The sequence below is a fragment of the Lepidothrix coronata genome, unplaced genomic scaffold (genome assembly GCF_001604755.1).
Source record: "Lepidothrix coronata isolate B3197 unplaced genomic scaffold, Lepidothrix_coronata-1.0 Scaffold143, whole genome shotgun sequence".
Lineage (NCBI taxonomy): Eukaryota > Metazoa > Chordata > Aves > Passeriformes > Pipridae > Lepidothrix > Lepidothrix coronata.
The window spans coordinates 1974393-1996178 of NW_016690323.1; the positions used below are offsets into that span (position 1 = coordinate 1974393).

The window sequence follows — 21786 nt, forward strand, 5'->3', positions numbered from 1 at the left end:
AAAACCATGTCTTGTTGGTTTTGACGAAGTTCCTACTAGCTTTATTAGCTGCTCTCTAACTGTGGTACTGAGTGCAAAATTGTTGATTTTCCCAGATCTCCATGCCACACATTTTTACAGAACTCTACCATCTGCCCCTTTCCTGATCTTGTCTCCACATGTTGGAGGGTTGGCCCAACATGCTTGGGCCAACAAACTTGCTCCTCCTTGTTGTCTTTTTCTGAACTTACTCTGGTTCAGCCTTCTCTCACCTTGAGATGGAAGAACAAAATTAAACCGTGTTAAGGACACATGGATTTGCACAACAGCACAAAGAGGTTCTTTGGTTTTTTTTGTTCCTTCCCTAGTAATTCTTAACATTTGATTTACTTTTTTGAACTGCTATTGAGCTTTGAACTGCTATCTTAATGAAACCATTTATCGTGACAGCAAAATAATGCTTGTAAGATGTTCTGATAAGCCCCATCTTCTTTGATATAGAATTAGGACTCTTTCTTCCCTCATGTATATTATATCTATACTGAATTTCATCTGCTGTTTCTATTGCAGTGGGAATTGTAGTCCTTCTATAATCCTTCATGGTGAATCCTTCCTGCCATGAATAATAACCAGTAACATCAGCACCGTCACTTCAGTGTTAATTCATTTTTCTGTTTTTTTCATGACATGCTCAGTAGCACAGGTCTCTCTAGGATTTCCCTCATAGCTCCTCCTTCACTAAAAAAACTGGTCATTAACAGATAAATGGAAATGTCCTGAAAAAGTCCCAAATAATGGCTATGGAATAGAAAACCTAGAGTCTTGCTCAAGTCCCATTTAATTGTATCACTAAGGTCATATTAAACATGATTCAGTTAAGATCAATTTTTGTAATTAATAAATTAAAACATCATTTAGAAAAGAAAAGAAAAATTAGAAAAGAAAATTCAATGATAATGATCTTCAAGGCCTGAAATTTTTCAACTTAAATGGCCATAAAGCACTGTACAAACCTCATAAAATTTTCTACACATTTAAAGCTATCAATCACTGTTCATGAATATATTTCATCATAGTTGAGGAAAAAAAAATTAAACTGTTTGGTCAGATGGAAGTCAATTTTCAGACTGATAAAATGCTCAGGTCACTGTTATCCGGGATTCACAAAGAATGTCCCCTGGTTTTTAACTATAGTAATCTAGCATGTTAAAATATCACATACCTCAGCAATTTAAAAGGCTTTTAGAAATACCTGTCAATTTTAGCTATCATTTGGAAATACTGTATCCCTCTCTCACTCCCAAATTAATACATTAATTTTAACAAAAACTCAGAAGATTTATTGTCTGAATTTTTAAACCATCCACTTTAGAGTCAGATCCTCTTTTTTTCTGTTAAGGTCTGAAAAAAAGTGACCCAGTCTGACCCTTCAGTAGTTTATAAAGTATGAGAAGATTACAGCCTGAAGTGGTATAATTGGTTCCAAGATGCAAACATTAACTAATTTTATTAAGTTTAATCTTTTTAAAAGGTAATCTTTCCTTTGTAAATGTAGATAACTTAAGTTTTCTACCTTGTTGATATCCTTGACTTGGCTCTTAGTAATAAATAAAAGGATTTCTCTACACAGGGAAGTTAATCTCTGTTAAATGAGGGCAGGCATATTAGATAATCCATTCTGTTCAAGGGAGTTAATTTGGAATAAAGTGTTTATTCTGGGACAGAGAGATCACACAGAGAATAAATCACAAATAGCTTCTCATGCTGATGAATTCAAAAAACGCTGCCATTCTACCATATACAAATACTTTGGGGGTTTTCTCTTTTGATAGTAAACTTTCTCTGGAGATTCTTAGAGGTAACTAATGCAGAACTCACAAATGCTGCTATATAGCAGTAACGGGGATATTTTTAGTTATTTGCTGAAGAAGCTAAAGTTACAGTAATCACAGAAAGCTTGGCATGGCAGCACAAAAAGGTCTGAAGATCTCTAGTCTACACCTGCTTTATTAGTGTATAAATGGAGGACAGTTTTGCTGTATGTGAATGCTGCTCACGCAATATTCTCCTGGACAAGAGAAGAACTACAAAGCTTGGATCTCTTCAGTTTGGAGAGAAGGTAGATGTGAGTGAAGTTGGCACAGTCATGAAGGTGATGGTTACGGTGAATGCCGAACTGTTACCCAAACCTGCAATACTAGAATAAGTGGCACTTGATAAACCTAGTAGGAGATCAGTTATCACAGAAAATTGTGAACTTGTGAGTTTGCTATAGAGACAAACAAACTCAAAGAGGGAGCAGACAAACTTGTGGACGACAGGTCCATAAAAGGAGATTTAAAGCCTGAGGCTTTAACTTCCCTAAGAAAACAACTGCAACTATTGAGAAAGTATGAAAGGAAAGACAAAGAAGTGGATAGGCTCACATGCATTCCCAAAATAACCTCTCCTATAGTTCTGCTGGGGATAGAATACTGAGTTAGTCAGATGACAGGTTTATCAGTGCATCTCTGCGTGACACTGAGCAGAACTTGGAAATACTGGTGAAGGCTGATTGCTGAACTAGAATGATCATATTCTTATAGTGGGTTTCCAGAGCAGACAGAGGACGATCCCATCTACCGGGATATTCATAGTGTAGACAGCCTGTTAGTTCCCAGAAGCATAATACAGCATGTTAATATGATTCAAAATAATTTTAAAAATAAGTGCAACTACTCTCATCCTTCTCAAACATTTGCTCTGTGATTAAGGTTTTGGAAAAATTAATGAGTGATTGCAGTTTGCAAAACAAAAAACAAGTGTGTTGCAGCACAAGTACATGAACCTCTTACCTTTTGGGTAAATGTCTTTCAAAGGCACATCTCCAGGTGCTAAAATTCTGACTATCTGATTAGAAGCCAATAAAGTTACACAATTGGTTTGTTTTGCAGCTCCTGTTTTCCTCTGGGTTCCATAATAAAATGGATCAGAAGGAGAAGCACTTTTTTGACTCAGAGAGGAGTTTCTTTTCCAGCTATACACTTCACTGGGAGACTGCAAGAGAAGGAGTCTAGTGAAGAAAATGTTACCATTATTGAGCCTAGCAACAAATATTTCTTGATAAATTCCATTCTTTATTTAATTTCAAATCAAATGTGGCTACTGTGGTTACTTCTTATGTTACCACATGACAAGGAAGAGACCTGCATTATTTTGGTATCAAAAACTCCTATAGGAATGAAAACCAACAAATCATATACACGAGTTTTAGGCATTAAGAATTTCTGAAGATCTGAAGTTGAACCTTTTTTTCATATTGAACCAGGAACAGAAAGCATTGAAATAACCTAATCTGGAATCAAACTATGTAACAAACTGTTACCATAATCTAAGTTTCCACTAATGTAGATAAATGCAAACAGATATTTCAGTAGTAAATTCAAAGCAAGGCAATAAAGCTCCAGGTTCAGAAACGTAAATATAGTTGTTCACATGAAAGTCAGTTCCTTCATCTCCCACCATCTCCCACTATGGTTAAAAGAGCCTAGAGAAATAAATCATCTTGAAGGCCTCAGTGTTTAGTAAGCTGAGCACTGCTACTACAAATAAGAGCTCAGATACCTTACTCATACTAAACACCTACACCATTAACACTAAACACTGAATTCGAAGTTTTGCCCCATCACCCTTACATTTACTCTTAGCACTCCCCCTTCGACACTCACATGGACATCTAAAACCATGTATGAGGAAAGATGGGGCCTCAGTCTAAATCTGGCAGAACAAGATGCTTCATGATCAGTATTGGTGTGTTAGTATTGAAGAGTGTAGCACCTTTAGTACTCCCTCCTCTAAGCCATCTCCCTTTTCCAGCAATAAACTCACATCTATTGTAAATAACATGAATAGCTAGAATAATCAATCTAGTCATATAAATCTAGATCAAGGAAAACTCAAAAGCTAGTTGCAAATACAGGGAATGCCTTATTGTCAAAAACATATTTTTGAATCCTTTGGGATTTCAAATTTTCTTTTGTCATTTGGCTTTCCCAAAATTCATGTATGTTAACACTTATATTTTCTAATTTGCCCCAATTTATTAAGCAAACATGACTTACAATTATTTATTCCATAAGAACTACTTTTTTACATATCATTAGGTGGCAATTAGGAAAAAAAGTTCAAAGAGTTAAACATACTGCTTTTATTTTCCTTGTGTTTACCTCCACTCCTTTCAACAACCCTAGTCATCACACTGCCAAGTTTCACTTTCCTTTCTGGTCCTTTTCTAATTGTGTCACAGCAGTGACCACACCTACATGCAGCATTTACACTCAACTACATTACTGAATACTGAAGGGGCTGTATGGTTTTGTTACCATTTTCTATATCTTTTTTTCTTTTTCTTAAATCTAGTCTTTACCTGCTGCACACTGAGAAAAAAGTTCACACTGAATAGTTCAAAATTATACTGATATCCTTTCTCGCAGTTGTTATGTTTAATTAAAAAAATGTAAAAACACATGATTTAGAAAATATTCCTCTAGCCAGCACTGTTCAGACCTCACCACCAACAAATTTTGTCTATGCTAGACATTATGTTGTCCAATTTCTTATTATTTATAACTCCACTGAAATCCCTCTAGATTAGACTACCCTAACAAATGGTGTACACTACATGAATTTATCATTCCCTTCTTTTTCCATATCATTTGGTAAACAGGTACTTAACTGGTTAAAGAATAAGCAAGATCATATTACTTCACTTAATAATAATGCCGAGTATTTACCAAGAGGTCTGGGAAACCAATAACAATAGTAGCATAATTCTGTTCATCCGAGAAGATCCTGTTGGGGGAGCTGATCTTTTGTCCCACAGCTGCACTGAGGTTTTCTGAAGATAGCTGGTCACTTGAAACTGCATGTGGCACACACAGTTCTGACGCTAAACAGGGAAATTAAACAAAATGAAAGTCATTAAATCCAGATGTGCAACAGGAAACAATATTAACTGTAAGAGTGCTGAGCACTGAACATTGCTATTACTTTGAGCATAAAATTACTAAAAAGCAGAAGATCTGATTATACTATACTATACCACACAATAGAAGCCAGGAAATAATCTTAGTTTTGTAAAGTTAAGTACTCAAAATCACTAATTACTAGCTTTGTAGATGCTTATACCACTTAATTTTGCCCTCTACTGTGCAAATGAGGCAGGAAGCCTATGGAATAAAACAGCATGTGATCTCATTGAAAATTGTTATAATGCAAATGTACCAAAAGGCAAACCTACCAATGTAGGTTTGCACAGATAAGCGTCAATGTGGCATTTCTCAGTGACTGTCTTGCTATCTTTGAAATTTTAATAATATTTGTAATGCATTTCTGTTAAATAATGGTCTAGTTTTCTTCGTCTTTAAGCTAAGGAAAACTAAATTTTACTCTTTTCAACTGTAAGAGCCTTTTACCTTGCCTCACGTTATCAACACAGAATGTGCTATCTTTAGTGCTGCAGCTTACACTGTTTCCACTTCAATGGGCAGACTATTTCATTCATCTGGCAGTGGGAGAAAGTCTTTTCTCCCTTGAAGGATAAATGGGCTACTGGTTTGGGTCTGCAGTACTACCATTTGTTGGTTCTCCTGTCACAGGTTCTGTCTCAAAGAACAAGCACAGGCTGAAGATGCTACATTCAGGGTTTGCTGAATGTTTTGGAAAAAAGTGGAGAGGGGATGTGATAACTTTTTGGATTGGAAGAGAAGAAATCAGATAACAAAGGATTAAAATAGCACAGAAAGCATGCAGTAAAAAACTGTCCACAAATACTTTGAGACTGGAAATTATAACGATGTTTCTATCCATCTGAGGAATGATACTCTAGAATGTTTTCTAAATAAGGTAGGTAGAGGAAGGAAACTACTGTGCTCTGATGGCGCTTGATAAGTTGGTAGAGTAAACTTACAAGAGATAAAATGGATTCTAGATATTTAGGCTGTGGTTAGTTTTTGGTATCCACTTTGTTGCTGTTTATGTAAAATTAGCCCTATTTGTTATTTGTCAATAACATTTGCTTGTATCACGTTTACACTGTGTTAAATCTCATTTTTCATACTTATGCTGGCCACAAGAACCAGAACAAAACCTTTTCCCTCTTCAACAGATATAAAGTGGTTTCTCTGTTTGTTTCCCCTGCCTCTCTGAGACACAGTGGCAAAACCTATAAACTGTTAGGTGGGATGCACATGTACCAAGTACACCTGAGATTTTGTGCCCCATGATCAAATGCTCAGGGTTGAAAATGCTATCAGATCTGAAGACAGACAGATCTTGCCCGTCTGAATTACGACCATTGGAGATTTCTGCCTTATTCTGTAATTAAGACATGTCTCAATGCCTAGCATCATCTGGGAATTTTAATGACCAAATTCCCCCTATCTTTCAACCACAGGTGTGATGGCCTCAATGGCCCCCTGCACACTATCGACAGAACTACACAAACTGTGACTTCTGTTCTGTTTTAACAGTAGGTCTTTTGTATTTTTCTGAGGCTGGGAGATGTTTGTTGGCTCATCTGACTGTGTGCAGCAGATCTGCAACAGAGTACAGTCTGATTTGTTCCCTTGTATTCCTGTTCTAATTGCTGTCTAGCCATCTTTCTTCCTTTTCCATTCTATATGCTTGTCTGTTTCCTGAAAGTCCATGTCTGAGGGTCTTAAATGCTTAAATGAAACAAAGATGCTTTGGGCATGGGATGCGCCATGCCTTGTGAAAAGTTATTATTAAGCAAACATGATAAGGGGAGGACAAAAAGAGAACTGGAGAGAAGGTTAATTACTCAGACCTTTAAAAAGCCTTGTTTGTGCAGCTGCAAACAGAAATGATAAAAAAAAAAAGAAGGAACTAGTCAAGCTTGCATTCAATACCTGTTGTTAGGCCAAATCCCATTTCAGCTGGCTCTTCACTCAGTGCATACAGCTGGCAAACCTCACTGTCTTGAGCTTCCATATGGGCACGCTTGGTTAAAAGAAATTTCCTGTAAAGGATACACATTTATAATAATTCCTGATTAAGCCTGTAACTCTAAACAAGGACTTTTATCTTCCGAAACAGTGAAAACATTCTGCATTTATATAAACAAGGTTATCAACACCTTTTGCTAAAACTAAATACAATTTACCAACATCTGTGAGATAGGAAAGGGTAAGCCAGCAATTGGCAGATTTGTCTGCTGGCAACTATTTACACATTTTCATTTGCTGTTCATTTATAAAAACAAGATAGTGCAGTAACATTTCTTCCACGTGATCATGAAAGTAAAGGAAGTAGGTGCCAACTCTGGACAATGTGTCTGTATTTCCAAGACTAGGTCCATGAACATTGTTATTTCTGAAGTTCAATACCACCTCAGTAAAATCAGTATGAATATGCATACAATCAAAGCTAGTCTAGACCTTCAGAGGCAGGCATATCCTGTTCATTTCCTACTCTATAAGCCTACCTGCACTTTCACCACAAGCAAATCTGCATTTTAAACACCAAATTTTAAGTCCAGTCAGTCTGAAAAAACAACTCTGAGACCAGGAGTGAAACTCCTGAACATAAACAAGACACAAACCAGAAATAATGCCACTAAGAAAACCAGGTTGAACTAACTTATTTGTTTCATTTTCCACCAAGAGCCAGCGGTCTTCAGCTGCCAGGAAAACAGATTTCAGACTGATCGGAAGGGAGATGGTATGAGTTTGACCCTCCAACACATCCAGCACAATAAGGTGGTTTCTGTAAAATTGGAAGCCAAGAGAAGGATAATCAGATAGGGATATACACAAGGAAATCTGTTATAGATCAATATAATACAAGGATATAATTTATTCTTACCCTGCTTCTTTGTAGAACACCAGCCAGTTTTTGTGTGAAAACTCTCGGCACATTTTGTAGTTGCTCTGTATAAAAATATGTCATAGAGCAATTAGTGTTTGTTAGATCGTCCCAGTGAGTTTCCCTGACTCCCCTGAAAGTGCACTATTTTTTTTCCTTTATTTAGAAGAATCCATGGCATTAATTACCTATCAAAATGCTATCTAGCCTTCCTTGTTCCTAGTCATATAATTGCATAATAACTGAGTTCATTATTTTGGACAGAATTCCTTGTAACAAAATGTTCCATTATTTCCAGTTCTAGCTCCAAAGAGGGATATTTTAAAGATACATGTCTTCAGACAATTTATTTATATTTTTCATATCACTATTCCATAAAAATTAATAACTGTTTGCTGTGTAAGACATTTAAATACACAGAAGACTAAACAATTAAATGCTTGGGCTGTAATACCAGAAAAGCTTAATGATCCTGGGACAGTTTTTCAATACTGAGCTTTGCTTTTAAAAAAACAGTACAACAGAGGCAGGTGCAACTCCTCACCATCTCTTCTTTGTTGCCCCACCATGATGTTCTTTTAGGAGACTCTTGAGCATCTGGTAAGAGCAAAAGTCGGCGAAGGGCACCATTGCTTGTATCCAGCAACAATATAACATTGCTCTGTAAATGAAAAGCAGATCCATGTACATCTCAAGCTCATTTAAGAGACTACAACAATTCTATCTGAAGCACTTTTGCAATTCCAGCAACTTAGGACATTTTGAAAAGGTAATCTAGATTTTGTTGCCAAACATAAGCTGAATTTTCCTAATTCATTTCAAAGTTCATAGAGAAATTGAATTGGAGAGGTTTAAGTACATGCGAGGGCTCACATTCACTTCTGCATAACCTCTAGGAACTAGACTAGTATGGCTTACATGTCCAAGCTCTGATCAGTTACAGGTGAGGGACACATCAATTTGTTCTGTCAAGTCACTAAAATATTTCTTTTTACTTTATGTTTTCTTACCATTTCTCTAATGTACCCATGGCTTCAGTAACACCGAAGGTGACAAACTGGTGAAGAAGAAATGGCTTAGTACTTTCTCTCCAGTTTCATATTTCTGATACTGTGGAGCCTATTAAATATCTCAGTGTGTGACAATCCTTCTGTAACCTGCACGCTCAGACAGCTTAGAGTGTCAGAGATAGGACAGTTGTGGGAGGACAGCAGAATGGACATAAAAAGCAGACGGGGTATTGCACAGAGTGGTGCATTTTCCACGTCACACGAAAATATGGTATGCTAAATTTTGAACTTCTTCAGATTTCTCAATGCCCCAGGGTCCACACATGTCAAATGACAGGGGCATTTTAAACATTTCTTTTTGCAAAATACTCCAGCTGCTCCTAATGTGTTTACCTAAGAATTCAAGAGAACAGTCATTCAGGGACAACCTTAACTGCATCAAATGAAATTTAAAAGGTACAAAGGAACAAGTTAATTAAGCCTTGGGTTGAATTTTTTGTTTGCCATTCAAGGAAATGTTAGGGTCTGCAAGGACATTAGGTTCTGCAAGAACTTACTAAAAGTAAACTGTCTACGTACAACATGTGCAATAACACATGACAGACGTTAAGGAAGTAAAACATAAATTCCCACAAATTCCCCTAAATAAAACAAATACAAACAATCTGAGTCACCGTGGTTTTGTTCTTTTTGGGTACACTTCATACCTTCACTAGAATTATTTGTGAGAGTTAACTTTAATAATGATAGAATTTTAAACTAAATATGGTAAAGCATTTAAAATATTATCAGTTATTTGGAGCATTTGGGAATTTCAGTTCAAGTTCAATATTTCTAAAAAAGGAAGTTTGCTTATGTATTACAAACCAAAATTATATAAATGTGGTTCAGGAAAAAAAATAGGGCATTTGCTTTGGATTTTGGTTTTCTGCTATATTTTATTTATACTATTCTGTAGCAGCACTGCTGTACCAAGGCAATGCATTAGCCTTCCACGTGAGATAAAGAACACATACGAATCAATTACATTTTTCCACTTAGCGTTAAATTTATGAGAGAAGTTGGTAATATAAAAAGCCTCTCTACCCCACCCCTTTTGATGTTAATGGTTTCCTTCTGTGCTGTGACTGATGTATATTCTGTCTGTGTTTAAGAATAGATTTTTGCGTCACTTGCGAACACATCCGAGAGCAGCTTTGGCAACTCTTCAAGCGGGCTGGGAAAAGACGTTGGTGTGCAATTCCACTGTGTTTGTTCTTGACTGGGAGAAAAGTAACCTTTGGGTGACCTCCCAACCCCAGTGTCTGGAATTCCAAGCTCTGGACAGATGCAATAACCAATCTTGTGAAGTGGTGTGCCTTTATTTTTAGTTACTCCAAAGTTTCCCTTTCCTTACCACTGTTTTTATTTTAGCCAGCATTTTCCTCTAAAAAGTCTTTAAATCAAATAGGGTTGTGATTCATTTTGATGGTATGGGAAGTTTTTCCTTATAGTCTTGCAGACAGAGTGGAGAGCTTGGGGAATTTTCAGAGTGGGACAGTACAAATAACTCACTTTAACCCTTTTGTATTTTGCTCCCCAAACTCACTGTCAGTTTTGATCTCTTCTGCCCTCACTGCTCATGTCCTGAGCAAGCAAGCTTGCAAATACAGACTCTTCTTAGGTGCCAGCTTCAGACTGAGGCTGATCTTTAGCTTGGCAGGGTAATCCCTTCATATCTCTTCTTGCCTCCTGTAGCACCTTTTTTATTAGAGTCATTCAAGGACCCCTTGAGTGACATACAGGTAGCAATCCTGACACTGTAAATATTAGGCATAGATACAAACATTAACACACTGTTCACCAGGTTCAATTGAAAAAAGTCTGTGCAAGAATCTGTGGTTTGGGGCTCAAACCTCCACGTCTTCAGAGGAAGGGAAATGTATGCAAGTAGATTACTGGTGTTCTAATTCATGCAAGTGGCATCTTTCAGATGATTTGGGAGACTTTATTGTACTCAAGATTTCAGTGAATTGGGATAGAGATCTAGTAGAGATAATCAGAGATATAAGCTTTGTGCTTATGGAAAATGAGTCTTCTCCCTTTCTATAAAAAGATGCATACATTTCTACGTAAGCACATTTCTGTGTGCTTGTAGAAAAGGAAAGTCTTACATAATATGCAGAAAAAAAGAAAATAATTAAATAACATCTACTAGTTTTTGAAAAAAATACACCCTTTGTCCTGAAGACATACATCAGAATATTATGGGAACTAGAAGTTTCAGGTGTTACTACTAGTATGTTACAGGTACTTCCATACTCAGGAATTACGTGCTTCAGGCCAGATCTGTTAAAAAAGTTAAAACTGTTAAAAAAGTCTTCTTTTAAATGATGATTGACATCTTTTATGTGTAGTGAGCAAGGTGGATCTCTGTGTCAGTTTCTGTGTCACAGGCTCCCTCACCCCTTTGTTATCAAGGAGCTTTGACAAAACTGCAGCAGCACACGGGACAGGGAAAAGCACTTCCCTCCCTCACTACCCCACTTCCTGACCAAGAAATATAAAAGCAGAGTTAAAGAATGCTGGCAGGACACTGCTTGGATGAACATTGTTGTGCTCCTTGACATAGACTATAGGTTACTCTGTTTGTCCAGATGCAGCCTTTCAGCAGAGTAAAGTGTGTGTAAAAAAACCTGGAAGTGTGCTGTTAACTTAAGGCAAATCAATTCTCCATGTGCATTTTGCTCCTACAACCCCATACAAAATCATGCATAGAGTTATCAAAATTCTTTTCAGTCTGTATTTGTTCTTCTTCTGAACACTAAAACTAACTGGTGCAGAAAGAAAAAGTGTAAGTGGTGGGCATAAAGCTGTAACAGGAAGTAGAAGTACACCCTGAAGTACACGTGGGCAGGGGTATTGCTGCTTCGAAAATATGAATGCAATTCCCATCTTACAAGGAAGTTACTTGAGATTTCTGAAAAGTCCTTTCAAAGTCTATCACTTTAGTCTGAACAAAAAGATAGAAGCAGAACAGGCTGTGCTCACCGAGACCAATGGCCAATGTGAGAAATAAAATCATTTACTCTTTCTTCCAAGAAGATGTAAATGTGCTTTAAAATGAGATAAATACCCAATTTGTGCAATTAAGTTAAATCCCTGAGGAGTTTGCTTTCAGTAAAATTTTATTTAAATGGACAGGAAGGAATGGTGATTTTTTATTTTATTTCACTGGAGGGCTCTAATGAATCCAGATGGATGTCATCTGTGAAATAAATTACACAACTTTATTTGAAAAGCCACAGTATCATAATCTCATCTTTTCCAATAAGGTTATCTTCCATTTAAAATTGTTCTTTTTTATAAATTAGTCAGAAGCATTCATCTCCAAAGACCTTTATTAAAAGAAAAAATGGAAAAAAATGCTTTTGGTATTGTCTAATTAATGTATTATGTTATTTAGGAAATAGCAGCTGTCAAGTGGCATTTTTACTTAATAAATGCAAGTTCTTATTTCTACAAATATTGTTAATACTTCTTGGTCTTTTTGCAAGTAAACACAAACGAACCTCTAAAGCATAACATACATCATTTATATTGCTTGTTTTTCTTGTTTTGCTTGATGCACCCTTAGCACAAGTGGCTAACCCTTGGAGCCTTGCCCAAAATACAGATGTGCCACTTTTCTTAACATGTGAATGCTGCAAATTTTGAGTTTATGCCTGCCAGTGACCTTAGCAGATCTGAAAGTAGTCATCTTGACTATATGTTAAGGCTCCTTCTGCTGCCAGCAGAAAGACAGAGGCACTTCCAGAGGACAATTCACCATGTTCTACCTTAACTGGGATGAAATGCTCTTCAGATCACCTTTATTCTCCTGGCAAATATAGAAGGTACTTAGATTATTGTCTTAGACCATATGCTTACCTGCTAATGTCAATAATAATGGATTTAATTTCATACACAGAAACATCCACCTCATTTCACAGGTGCACAGAGCACATGATTTTTCCATGGCTCCGCTGCAGAAAGAGTTGGGAATGAAACCTTAGCTGTGAAGACTACAACAGCAGCATTTGTCTGACCTGTGCTTTGGTGACTTGCTTAAAAACCAATCCCAAATAAATTGCTAATGTAGTCCATGGATACAAGCATCCAGTATACAAAAGAACCCCTTTTCATCTTATTTTCTGAGGCAAGATGTGCAAGACTCTCACTTAAGTTCTCAAGAAGTCAAAAATTACTTTTGAATGGTGTCTTAAGTATACAATGACTTTTTGCAACCAAGTTTGTAATTAAATCAAATGTATTTTCTCAACCAATGAGTAAGATCTGCCCTAATGCTAACGCTGTGTAAAAAGTTTTAAGATAATGCAAAACATTCAGAATATTTTAATTCTGTATTATTTTCCAGCAGTGTAAACCAGGCTTATTTACAGACAAGGTTTATTCACCTGTAGCACTTGCCAAGAAAGGCAAGTCTGAAACAGGCAATATTTAAGCTTTGCCAGAGAAAAACAGGAAGTTACAACTTGATTGAAGTCATCTGGAGAGGGACACTGAGCTACAATAGTTTCTCCAAAAAGCAAATTTTATTTTAGTCTGAAAAACATATATATCATACTATCACTGAAAAATATATTCCATGAGGACAGACAAAACCAGACACTGAGAAAACTACCTAAAGCTTCACAGAAGAACCTTTGATAAAAGCTTCATTGCTGACACGAAATGCTACTGTGATTTGGTTAAAAACAAAATGGTAGAAATTTTAGAGAATTAGAAAACAAGGAATATTGCTGGCTTGATATTAAGAAGTGCGAGACATTCTAAACATTTTTAGATACAAGATAGACTGCCATCTGTTTTAGTTTCCTGCACCAACTTCGCCAAAGAAGAATAAGGATATTTAGAACCAAACAAATGTGTTACGTGCAACTCAAAAGAGCTCAAATGGTACTTCTATAGTTGTTCAACAAGGAGGTAACCTCAGAACAATTTTTTTTCCAACTTGCATTGGAAAGTGTCCAAGGTGAAGCTAAAGAAGGCACAGGTAGTTCTATAAAAGGCAGAATTTTGTTTCTCATAAGGCATCGAGCTTAACTGTAGTGTTTGACACCAGAAAGTAACACTGACACTTGACAAACATTCCTGGAACAACAGTATCACAAAAACACTAGAAATGACTGAAAATTATTTAACACCCCAATTCAACGTAGGAAAAGTTCTTCTAGATTGAAGTCTCTAACCTACTGAAAAATGTGCAGAAGAAATTCAGAAAAGGAAAAGGAAAAACCAGCCAACAACAATGACCAGATTTCATGCCCATGTCAAGCCATAATGACTAGTAGGTAACATAATAAACTATTATTAATATTAAAAAATGAACAGCAGCACCACAGTATACACTGTTGTCTCTTCCCACTCTTGGGCAAAGAAGTTTTGAATTGGAAATGCTACAATCAGTTCACTGACAGTAAGAGAAAGTGGAAAGTAAGCAATATTTTTCTTTAAAAAAAGCGTTCGAGTCAAACCACCACAGAAGTTGTCAGTGGTTTTAAATTTGCATTGCTGATACTCTGGATGTTAAGGCTTGCATAGTCTCCTTTCTAATCTTAATACTTCAAATGGTATAGAATGAGAAATGGATTCACCAAACAAATCAAAAATAGTGGCATGAAGGAAATATAAGCAACATTTTACTTTGTGACTCAGAAAACATCTCTTTTATATACTATTTGAAAAGTAAAAAAGGAAGCAGAACTTAAGTTCACATATTACACCTTACTCTGGACTTCACACTTTGCAAACATGCTGCTTGACTGAGACTCCTGAACTTGATCCACTCTCTCCCTTTCTCCCATGAAGGCCAATCTCCCTCTATCAGTGAGAAATAAGATAAGCAGGTAGAATTCAGCTTCAAGAATGTCCAGCTAAAAAGTGCAAGAGGAAAATCCCCACATAAAAACTGAAGCTGTAGGCAACTCCCAAGCTTCAAGTACAGTAAAAGAGAGAACATTCAGCAGGAGGTAGGTTTGTCCAGGCTATTTCAGTCTACAGAGGTAGTCTCCTAGGTAATCCCACTCTCATGATGCTACTTTGCTCATCATTAAACATTTAGCTGCGTTTTAATTTTTTTTACCTCCTCTTCATGTAGAACCACTTGACCTTTAAGTGGATTTCCCAGAGGAGCCACAGTCACAAAAGGTTGCCAGACACTTCCAACTGTTCTTGGGAAGAGGTCATAAAGATTCACAAAGTATCCACTCTTACTAGAAACATTCATGAAGTACAAAGTAACAGGATTGCAGGTAGTAACATAAAGAACGTTTTCAGGTTCCTCTTCTGAAATGAGAAAATAATGAAAGGCTACTGACTGTGCATTGCTCTTCTGGAAATAGATGTGTCATAAACTTGGCAGATAATACAGCAAAAAGTACAGAAAAATCACTTCTGTTGACACAGGAAGATAAAGAGAGAAATGATCTCTTGATACTGATTAAATATTAACAGGCAGAATCTTGTAACACTATTGACAAACAAGCAGTCCAAAACACATTTGTCTAGAGAGGACTACAGCATCTGCCAGCTGCTAATATGTAAAAAACCTTTTCATTCGATTTTGTTTGTTTATAATCTTGGTTCATCCTCGTTCTCTATCCCATCTTCCCTTAAAATTCATGTATTCCTTCAAGAACTTTTCACATGTAGCACCGTCCTGAGTGACTGCAGACTGTTCTTGAAATCAATACAGAGCCACCTAATTTCTGTTTTTTTGCCATAAAAGTCTGCTAATCTATTTAAAAGTTGTACTACAAGTAAAAAAAGCATCATTCCAGTATTGATCATTAATGATCTGTTTATAACAACAATAAAGTTTAGACATGTTTAAAATTACGAACGCTAAATACATTTATGAATATTTCTAATGGTGCAATTCGCTTTGAGACATAAGTAGTACAGGTCAAGGCAGGCTTGATCCAGTGAGAAAGAATTTTAATCAGCATGAGAACAGTGGAAAAAAGCACAGCACTCTCCAAGTTAAAAGATTTGTATTAAAATCGAACTGACAGAGGAACAGTCAAATAATCGTTTTTAAGTAATGCAGACTTGCAATTTTGTGGCTGTGTTCTACTCTATTTACACATCTTTCCCTTAGTTTGAGAAGGATGCATATCCTTACAAAGACCACAATGACTTGGTGAAATTATGCTCCAAATTCAGTGGCTGATTAATTTTGTATTTCACCTACTGTTTAAAAAAAAAGTGGAAATCAAAAATTATTATTCCTGTAGTCCATTCCCATAGTAGATACTTTAATTCCAATATTAAAATTCCTAGTATTATGCCTGTACTCCATTGCAAACATATCTAGAAATATCCACTACTATAAATGCACTGAAGTGTTACTATGCTTACGAAGTCAACAGTCTAGTCCTTCATCTTCTCCAGGATATCTCACTATTTATAATACTTGGGACCAACACAAAAGTTAGTAGCTTTTCTTACTGTACCTTTGGTTACAGTGACATCACAAACTATGTTAATTTCATCTAAAGGCAGTGTCCAAAAAGCAAGTTCTTCAGTGAAATTGAGGGACCTGGCTTCATGTCGCTCCACTGGAAAGCCTTGAATATTTAAGTACACAGGGCCCTAAAACAAATGATAACAGTGAGGGCTTCCTAAAATATCCCACTCTCCATTTTTCATGAAAATCTAGAAATCTTCTTCAAGGCATAATACTCTTAACACCAAAACCAGACCAATTACTAACTAAATAAAAGGGAAAAGGAAATGTTTTCTGCAAGCTCTCTGAATGTCCGTACTACCATTTTCTTTACAGTACAGAAACCATTATGCATTTTCACTTTAGTCTTTTAACAGTTTGGAACCATTATTGCTTAATGACATGAAGGAGGTATCATGTACTGATAAAAAACAGTTCATACAAGGAAAAAAATCAGAATATTTTTGTTTCAAAGAAGTTCGATGGCAATTTCTTTTAATATAAAGTTTAAATCTCACCCCTACATCACATCAGAAGTTAATGTTTTTCCTCACTCACTGCAGTAATAATTACTGAAGTTCAACCAAGAACCCAGAGCTGAAAAGGACTTAGAAACTTTGGCTGCAGATAAAATTTTACCAAAGGTTCAGATTCAAACTTGGAAGTGCCAAAGACTTGTAAGAATTCAGCTGTATGCGAAATAGAAAAAGAAAACAGCTTTATTTTCAGTCTCTGATCGTAGTCAATAATTGAGGTCTGGGGTCTGAAACTGGCCACCTCCAAGCATCCAAAACAGCTATGAAGTTCTTTCACATGTGGTACTTTCAATATTCTTATAAAAATCTCTTTTAAAGAACTTCTGGCAATCTTAGTGATTTTAAAGCACATCTTACATTGTGAGGGATAGGTATATAAAAATGATATTGTTCTGGTCAGTATAAAAACCCCAAGAACAAACGATAAGGACCACACTTTGTACACACTCTTTTTCCTAGAGAATTTAATCTCATTTTAGATCCTTCATGTGCCAGTACATAAAACCAGTATTATATGAATTAAAAAAAAGTTTAAAATACAAACCTTTACATCTATTTTTTGAGTTTCTGATGGACACAGCAGCTTCTGTTGTGCATTTTCTGGCTGATCAACTTTCCAGTAGCCCATAAATTTATGATCTGGTAATGGTAGTCTGTCAAATAATACAAGAACAAGTGAATCTGTACATTTATTAACCTGTAACTGATACGGAATAAATAATTTAAACAATTGCATTTTTCTAATGAAATATATCTGAAGATTCCTTGCTAAAAAAATTTCATTCCTTTTTAAATCACAAAAAATTTAGTCTCCTCTATTACTAATACAGTCACAATCTACACAGTATCATAAAAGAAGAAGCAATGCATATAAAATGGCCTAAAAAGGATAAATTTTGTGACATATGCAGCAAAATATATCCAAACCATGTCTTGCTTTGCTTTATTCTGATCAGGCAGGGTGTGATAGCAACCGTTAAAGGAATTCCTGTCAGTGGCTCGCTCATCTAAAGCCCAGCAGAATAAGCAAAGTAAACACTGTAGCTAGTTAACAATGCAATAAAAGTTTCATTAATTATTTCTATTTATTTTACCACTGGTCACATGAACAAAGGCAAAGTAATACAGACATGAGAGTACCCCATTGCCTTCTGGCCAACACCATCTACAGAAAGGACAGGGGCATCTTCAAAAGCCACATTTACTTGCCTTGGTAAGTAAATTCATTAATTTAGTATGAATTTAGTAGATTTATTCATTTCTGTACCTTTTATTTACTGAAGAAATACAGGGATGACAGTAAAACTCATTTATATAGGAAAAGAAAATGCTGGTGTATGACAGTGTAGCATGACAGCAAAATAGGAACAGCACAATTTTTATTTCTTTCCTCTGAAGTGATTTGCAACCACTGAGAGCAATTTGAATTCATTAAATGGCATGAATACCTTCAAGCTAATGAACTTATAACTTTTGGTTTCTTTTACTTGGGATCAATTGCTCCTAAAGAGACCTCCTATCAAAACAACATTCTGTGTTCCATGTCGCTGCACATTACCATACAGCTACAGGACTTGGCAAGAGAATAGAAGACATTCCTTCTCCCAGTTTCTATAAATATCTTCAAAGTCTATTTTAAGGAAGTTCTCTTAGACTGTTTGTTAAAAGTATCTGCTTGGTCTCTTCTGTTCTATCTGATGATTCTCGTTCCTACTGTTACAATTATTTTCCCTCTCCTCACCATTTAAACTGTTCAATTTCTTCTTTATATTATTTCAGAATAAGAAGGGATCTCAAATAAAAAAAAAAAAACAAACCAACAAAAAACTTCAGTTGGACTATATATGAAACTTAGAGAATTCTATTTTTGTTTTATTTTTCCCCTAAAAACTTAAGAGGAAAAGTCAGGGAATGAACACAAATATCCTCCAATCTTTGCTACTCATGCAGGAAAGATGTGTTAATATTTCTTAATGGTATATTGACACCAAACCTCAAGCCACCAGGAGAAGCCAGAAATTGAAGGCAGACAGATACTCAGCCTCCATCACCTTTATGTGTTTGGACCATCTGCCAGGACAGCCAAAGACACTTTTTGCAAACAGAAAATTTTGTGGACGATATAGATTGCTGGTGTTCATAGACAAATAAATATCCAGGTGCCAGCAATATGCCACTGGGACATGTAAAGCGCATCTCATTAATTCCCTCTCTTAGTCAGAACCAAAAGAATCTTCATTGCCTGTTTGTTGCCTAATTAAGAATAATAATAGACGTCAATGTTTCCAGAGTGATTAATTTTGAATTCTTCCTCACTTCAGTTTGTATTTTTCCATTCTTTACACCTAGTTAATCTAGCCAAAATTCTTCCCAAATTAAGAAGAGAAATTAAGCCAGACTCAAAAAAAAAAAGCAATCAAGTACAATATGGCAGATGACAACATTCAACACTATTAGGGAAAAACATTCAGGATGCACTATTTCAACATACACAAAAATCTTAGCGAAATTTATTCCTGCGGTCAGAGAATGGGTAAACAGTCAAGTCACTATACTAAATGTCAATTTAGATGTCTATGAACTAGAATTTTACTATAGTCTTCCATTTGGGGTTTCTAAATGATTTGTTGGCAAAACATTGGTTATTTCTTGAACCACAAGCTGTCTTGTGTGCAAAAAAATCCTGGAGATTTCTTTTTGCTCTATGAGTCCAAGTAGCATAATCTCTGATATGTCTATAATCAGAAATAATTATTTCCTGTTAGCTCAGTGGAACATCGACTTTCACAAGGATTTGGACTTTAGTTTTAATTCCTTACACATTACTCCCATGGACAACATCCCAGAAATCAACAGCTTTACTAATAATCATGAATAGCTATAAAATGTAACACAAAACATATGTAAATAACCAGCTCAAACCAAATACTGTACTTTATATAGCAATAGAATTACAGATTGCATTCCCAAAGAAACAAAACATTTCCACTCTGTTTCAGCGTTCTGGAGATTTTCTTTGCTAATAGTTCCTCTCTTCCCTCAGGAAAACTGATTTCTCCTTTCTCCTAGATTCTTGAGGTTTTGTTCTCTTCCCCATTTCTAAATGATTTACTTTCTCTGAGGCAGCAGACTGTCATCATAAACAGGAAGGAGCAGGGAAATGTAGATCAGAATTTAAGAATAAAACAGAAAGCAGAGTTCATAATACAGAGCTCTTTGTCAAGAGTAATAGGGATCTTATTCTTCTAGGGATTGACAATTTTTTTTTCTCCATCTCGCTGCTCTCTCATACAAATTGGGTCCAAGAAAGACTGAGTATTGAAGAAGCTGGTGGCATTAAAGGTCTGCCTCCTGAATAACTTTCAGAAGAGACTGAGGGTGAAGAAGGACTGGAACATGCCCACACTGAAAATGTGTATACATCTTAACAGCTTTCCTCTAGCGAATATATATGATACACAGTGAAGAAGGGAAATTTTCTTCTTTTCCTATAACTTATAATTAAAAAGCAAGTTTTGAAAATAACTTTAAGTGACAGTACTAGTAAAAGCTTCACAAGGTGCTCCTGCCACACTGCTGTATTTCAAATTAGTTAACCATATAACATTTACTTAAACGGCAGACAGAATACTATGGAAATGTCAACACTGGCAAAAATACCCAAGGCAAAGAGATCTGATGGGTATAAAAAGTGCAGGGTTCAGTAAAAAGAGTACTGAGACTCCACAGCTCTCACCAGCTAGGGGTGTACCGAGTGATCAGTGATTTTTTCTTTTCTCAAACCTGGAAAGGGTTTCTAAAACAGAAAAACTACAGGACAGACTGCACTAATCTTGTAAGAAAGACAAGATTTAAAAGCAAGTAATTTAAGCCAAGATTTAAAAGCAAGAACTGATCAGTTCTTTGATTATGATCTGTCAAAGCCTTTTGCTTAAGAAAAATTCAGGGGTTTTTTATTTTAATGTTTATTCACTCTTAATTTTAGATCCCGGTTTTCTACAGTATTACTGCTGTCCATGAAATGTATACACAAGCAGGTATTTTGTTCAGAAAAGTGATTGCATGGGACTTAGAGTTGATGAGGGAATTCTACAAAAAATTACTATCTAGTCTGAGTTTCTTCATGCACAGCAGTCTAAGGGGAGATGATGTCAAAACGTAATTCTCTTATGCTGCTAGAAAACTTTTCAAAGTGACACCTACAGAACACAATTTCTTCCCATTTTTATATTTTCGATTTCAGAAAATAAATTCATTTTAGGCTATTAAAAAATAAAATCAAACAACAAAAAACCCCAAACCCAAACAACTGTGTTCAAAAAGTCAACAGAATCTGCTTCATAAAGTTATTTATTTGGAGAACACAGTGGAAAATTGCTATGAATCTTGTAAGACTGAAGTTCCACTGAATGCAAATTCTTCACTGCCAGACTAGTACAGCTGCGGACATGAACTATGACAGGCAACAAAGCTGCTTAATACATGATCTTGTAAACCAGTTCAGTGTTGGCATGGAATGTATTATTCAAGGGCTCCAGTAATAGTCTGTGGTCCATGTAGCTGAAAAGACTTCCATCCCATGTAACCCTTCTGGACTAAAGAAAGATATAGTCTGAAATCAGGAAAATTCCTTACCAGCCAGTTGTCCTCAATTTATTCAAACATATTTTGATTAAAAATATAAGCAGTAGATATTCAGAACAGTCGTATGTTAAAACCCGTGTTCGCTGATAGTCAAGTGCAAAGCCCACCCTCAGCTGCCCCCACAGTGCACAGGATGGACAATAGACATATATGATATGAGACATATCCAACAATTAACTACAGATTACCTGGGGGGGAAAAACAACATCAAAGAACAGTCTCAAGAGAAAATTAAAGCTGTTAAAATTACATATTTATATTACAT

The 21786-nt window shown here is 36.0% G+C and overlaps 1 protein-coding gene across 1 annotated transcript in view; it reads right to left on the reverse strand.

Moving 5' to 3' along the window:
* Window positions 1–21786, reverse strand: part of VWA8 (von Willebrand factor A domain containing 8) — a 182055-nt gene that overhangs the window by 43502 nt on the left and 116767 nt on the right. Inside the window, exons 27-35 of the mRNA XM_017827812.1 lie at window positions 17422–17530; window positions 16349–16487; window positions 14977–15179; window positions 8387–8503; window positions 7843–7907; window positions 7618–7743; window positions 6888–6997; window positions 4752–4906; window positions 2814–3015 (exon numbers count right to left, since the gene is read on the reverse strand). Coding sequence (XP_017683301.1) covers window positions 2814–3015; window positions 4752–4906; window positions 6888–6997; window positions 7618–7743; window positions 7843–7907; window positions 8387–8503; window positions 14977–15179; window positions 16349–16487; window positions 17422–17530 — 1226 coding nt within the window. The remainder of the gene's footprint in view (window positions 1–2813; window positions 3016–4751; window positions 4907–6887; window positions 6998–7617; window positions 7744–7842; window positions 7908–8386; window positions 8504–14976; window positions 15180–16348; window positions 16488–17421; window positions 17531–21786) is intronic.